This window comes from Papaver somniferum, chromosome 5 (assembly GCF_003573695.1).
Source record: "Papaver somniferum cultivar HN1 chromosome 5, ASM357369v1, whole genome shotgun sequence".
NCBI lineage: Eukaryota > Viridiplantae > Streptophyta > Magnoliopsida > Ranunculales > Papaveraceae > Papaver > Papaver somniferum.
In genome coordinates this window covers 87,453,311-87,457,793 of record NC_039362.1, presented here as the reverse complement: position 1 = coordinate 87,457,793, position 4,483 = coordinate 87,453,311, and the positions used below count along the sequence as shown (strand labels likewise).

General features: G+C 42.2%; 1 protein-coding gene across 1 annotated transcript; it reads left to right on the top strand.

Annotated features, from left to right (window-relative positions):
• Window positions 1-2,764: 2,764 nt before the first annotated feature.
• LOC113279264 lies at window positions 2,765-3,628 on the top strand. Its single transcript, XM_026527966.1, has one exon. The coding sequence runs from the start codon at window positions 2,765-2,767 to the stop codon at window positions 3,626-3,628; it is 864 nt and encodes a 287-aa protein (XP_026383751.1).
• Window positions 3,629-4,483: the final 855 nt, after the last annotated feature.

Below are 4,483 nucleotides of genomic sequence, written 5' to 3'. Positions count from 1 at the left end.
CGATTCATCATACAACGACGAAGATCTACTCAAGGAACCATGGAACTTCATCAACAAAAAGGTATGTGGAGACTTGAACTTATCTATCAATCAAAAGTCTATCTATTCTCTCTCCTACTTCTTATGAGACAAAAAGTCGTATGCTATATAAACTAGATCATACACATTTGACATTTCGAGCTGATTATTTACTACTTATCTTTTTCTCGAAATCGTGTGTTGGTAAAACGTTTCGCTTTGATCAAGTTTATCTTCACCTAGTGACGAAAGTCATGAAAAGTTTCAATTTCTTTGATAGTTGCTCTGACGTGAAACGGTCTGTGAATAACGGCTATATAACATACTCTGAGAATGTCTCAATGATTGGAATAAGAGTTTAGATTACATAACCATGTATTCCTTAATCTGAATTTTTCGAACTTTGTTGATTGAGAGAAACTGTAGGAATTGGCTTTGCTAAGTCCGCGAACTGACAGAAGTTCTCTTACCGAGAATTTCTGCTGGGATTTTCCAAAAACTCGTCCGCGTGTTTAGTCCGCGAACCTAGTCCACGAACTGGCGGAAGTCTCTTTGCCGAGATTTTCTGCTGAGTTTGGAAAACTTTGTCGGTTGCCTTAAGTCCGCGAACTTGTTTGTGAGCTTAAGTGGTAATGATCTAAAGATGTGCTCTGAACATGAAACTTAAATTACTAAGGAATGCTTTATGCAAACCGTGGCTATAAAGTTCATGAGCCGATTCATCGAATCGAATCATCTTTGTTTCAATTGTATCTTGCGTAGTTACATAAGATCTCATAGCAATTGAACAACTCTCTAACTAGTTTATTTGAGTCAATTGAACTAGTTATGGTGAAGAAGAACTAGGTTAATATGAAATGCTCATATGGTTAACCTTTTGGGTTACTATATTGAACCAACATACACGTACACGTTTGGGCACGGTTTTCACAAACCCAGTAAACGTCTACCCAAGTGTGTATGACAAGCTAAGTTTTTGATATAACGGTTGAGAAATATTATCTTGAATCTAAATCAGGTTTTCATCTAAAGGTGAATATGGATTGCTTTGTAACTAAGGAAAAACCCTGATTTGAAGGCTATATAAAGGAGACATCTAGCATTGTGCAAAACTAATTCCCACATGTCTGTGTGATACTAGTGCGCTCGCTAGAGTCGATTCTCCTTTAAACTTTGGTTTTCTTCTCTAAAACCAGGTTAACGACTTAAAGACTTCATTGGGATTGTGAAGCCAGACCGATACTACTGTTATCGTAGTTGTGTGATCTGATCTTGAGAGGTGATTGATTAATCTAGGCTGTTCTTCAGGAATATAAGACCGAATTATCAATTGATTCCTGTTCACCTTGATTTTATATCTTAATACGGAACAAAACCTAGGGTTTTTCTGTTGGAGACAGATTTATCCTTTGATAGACTTTTTTGTGAGAGACGGATTTGTTTATTATCAAGTCTGCGATCTTGAGTTGCAGCAACTCTTAGTTGTGGGTGAGATCAGCTAAGGGAATCTAGTGCGCAGTATCCTGCTGTGATCAGAGGCGTAGGAGTACAACTGTACCTTGAATTAGTGGGAGACTGATTGGGGTTCAACTGTAGTCCATTCCGAAGTTAGCTTGGAGTAGGCTAGTGTCTGTAGCGGCTTAATACAGTGTGTATTCAATCTGGACTAGGTCCCGGGGTTTTTCTGCATTTGCGGTTTCCTCGTTAACAAAATTTCTGGTTTCTGTGTTATTTCATTTTCTGCATTATATTGTTTATCTTTATAATTGAAATAATACAGGTTGCGCGTTTGTGATCATCAATTGGAACTCCGACCTTTGGTTGTTGATTGATATTGATTGATCCTTAGACATTGGTCTTTGGTACCGTCCAAGTTATCTCTGTTTGATAAAGACTCACATATTTCCATTTGCTTGAGTAAAGATCAAATCGAGAGATTGAGATATAAACTCTTTGATATATCTTTTTATTGATTGAGTCTAACTGTCTAGTTAATTCTCATAAAAAGAATATTGAAGTTTGTCCATACAGATTACTAAGCGAAATATTGGGTGGTGTTGTTAGACCCCCGCTTTTTCACCTCACCCCCTGATGTCAACGTTGTAGCAGCAGCGACACTCAAAGCTATGGCTTCCAGGCTGAAGCAGCAAAGGCAATCGCTGCTTCCCGTGCTCACCAACAATGATAAGGGTTTGCAGAATCAATGATGCAGCAGCCAGCCCTTGGGATGCTAGCAACGAACGACCAGAACCAGATCCTTCCGGCCACACAACCGACGCCTCCACAGGTAGAATTGTTGTTGCCAATTTCCGACCCGCCCCATCCCTTAATCTATACCGTTGATGAAGATCACACTGTGGCCATTGGAGGGCAAGGGCGGATCGGAACTCCAAACCAAGTATCAAATCATTCATCGCAGCTGATAGCAGAGCTCAGAGAACTAAAGAAGAGACAGAAGACATATGCAGAGGTTGTGGCATTATTATCTCGAGAAAATCAGGAGCTCAAGGACAAGATTGCCCAATGCGTCGGAGCAGCGCATCAACACGATGAAGCAAATTCTAAAGCACCAGAGCCGAAACGTGACCGAAGGCTTGTCGTGACTAATCCCGAGCCATTAAACGGAGGAGCAACCAGAGGAAATAGGTCATCCGACCCAGATTTCGTACCAGAGGATTCAGACTATTTTGATAGTGAGAGTTGAAGACCAGGGCAATCTACGATCCAAGAAGACCACCAGCGGGAAATGGAGGACCTTCGTGCTGAAATGATGACGGAGATCAAGAAACTAAAAGCCAGGCAAGGAGGGGGAAGACTAGAAGAGGTGATGAGGGAAGCAAACACCACACCACTGACCCCACACTTGGCCAAAGCACTTATCCCTCAAAAGTGCCTTGTTCCAGCATTCAAATGTTATGATGGGTCCAGCGATCCCGCAACAAACCTTCGTTTTTACAATCGTATCTTAGCCCGATGGGAACAAGACGATGCATTCCTCTGCAGGTATTTTCCTTCAAGTCTAAAGGGATCAGCACTATCTTGGTTCGACAACCTACCGCCCAACTCCATCAACTCTTATGGCCATCTCGCTGAGAAGTTCTTAGAAACTTACATGTACAACAAGGCTGTCAACGCAGGAATGTATAAGCTCTTCTCACTGGAAACCGCTTACAAAGAGACGATAAGGGAGTATACCGACAGATGGCACAGGATTTGTCAAGCCATAGGAAATGTAGATCCAGTGGTCAACATCAACTGTTACAAATGGGGACTGGATAAAATGAGCCCATTATTTGTGGAGATTCATGGAAGTGTTCCTAAGACAGAAGGATACATTCGAGTAATAATTGAAAAGCACGCTAGGCTAGAAGAGATCCAGCGGGATAACCCTAGGGCCCAAGCTCAAAGATCTCAACGGACTAATTCCGTAGAACAAGCCAGCGGATCAAAGAGGGGCGGTTCCGCTGAACATCCTAAAGATGATAAAAGAGGACGAAGGGACGACCGTCGACGTGACGATTGTAAATTCAAAGATCAAGTCTTCACGAAGCTGAACACAAACTACACTCGCGTTCTAAGGGAAATCAAGGACCGGGAAAACCAGGAATGACCATGGTCCAAAGGAAAACAACCCCTAGGACTGAGAAGTCAAGGGATTACTGTGAATACCATTGCTTCAACGGGTACCAAACAGAGAAATGCAAGAACCTCAAGATAATGATCCATAAGCTGATTGACGCTGGTGACCTCAGTCAATACATACAAATAGCAGAAACTGAAGACAGGGCAAAGAGAAACAAGCAAGTCCAATTACCTGAAGGTAATCGAAGCATCAACACCATCTCATGTTCCGAAGCTACTGGACCATCATTGACTGCCCAGATAGGGAAAAAACTAAGAAAGCAATTCGAGGATTACTGTGAGTTGTACAAGATCGATGGGGTAGAAGTAGAGGAACACGAGCAGTGGATGAACGCACCTATGACCTTCGATGCTGAAGATATAGAGGAAGACATGGAAGATCACAACGATCCCTTGGTCATCACTTTACCAGTAGCTGGATGCAACATCAGGAAGATCCTCATCGATGGAGGGAGCTCGGTTAATGTTCTTTTCTATGACACATTCAAGCGAATTAAGATGAATGACGAATAGCTGATGTCTTCTTATTACACCATCTACGGATTCAACGGGCCCCAACAAAACCCTTGGGAGATATTATTTTACAAGTAGATGCAGGACCCATGAAGATTGATACTCGATTCAGCGTAGTGGATGCACCCTCCCCCTACAACGCCATCATTGGTCGAAGATGGGTGTACAAGCTCAAAGGAGTAGCAGCAACCTATCATCAGTACCTCAGGTTTCCAACACCCGAAGGGGTAATGGAAATAAAGGGAGATCAGGTCACCGCTCGGGAATGCCAGGCTATACAAAATAAGCTCAATAACGAATAGGATGAGCA

Excerpts from the sequence above, each read along its gene's own strand:
- LOC113279264 (XM_026527966.1), top strand. The coding sequence starts at position 2,765 with ATGGAGGACCTTCGTGCTGAAATGATGACGGAGATCAAGAAACTAAAA.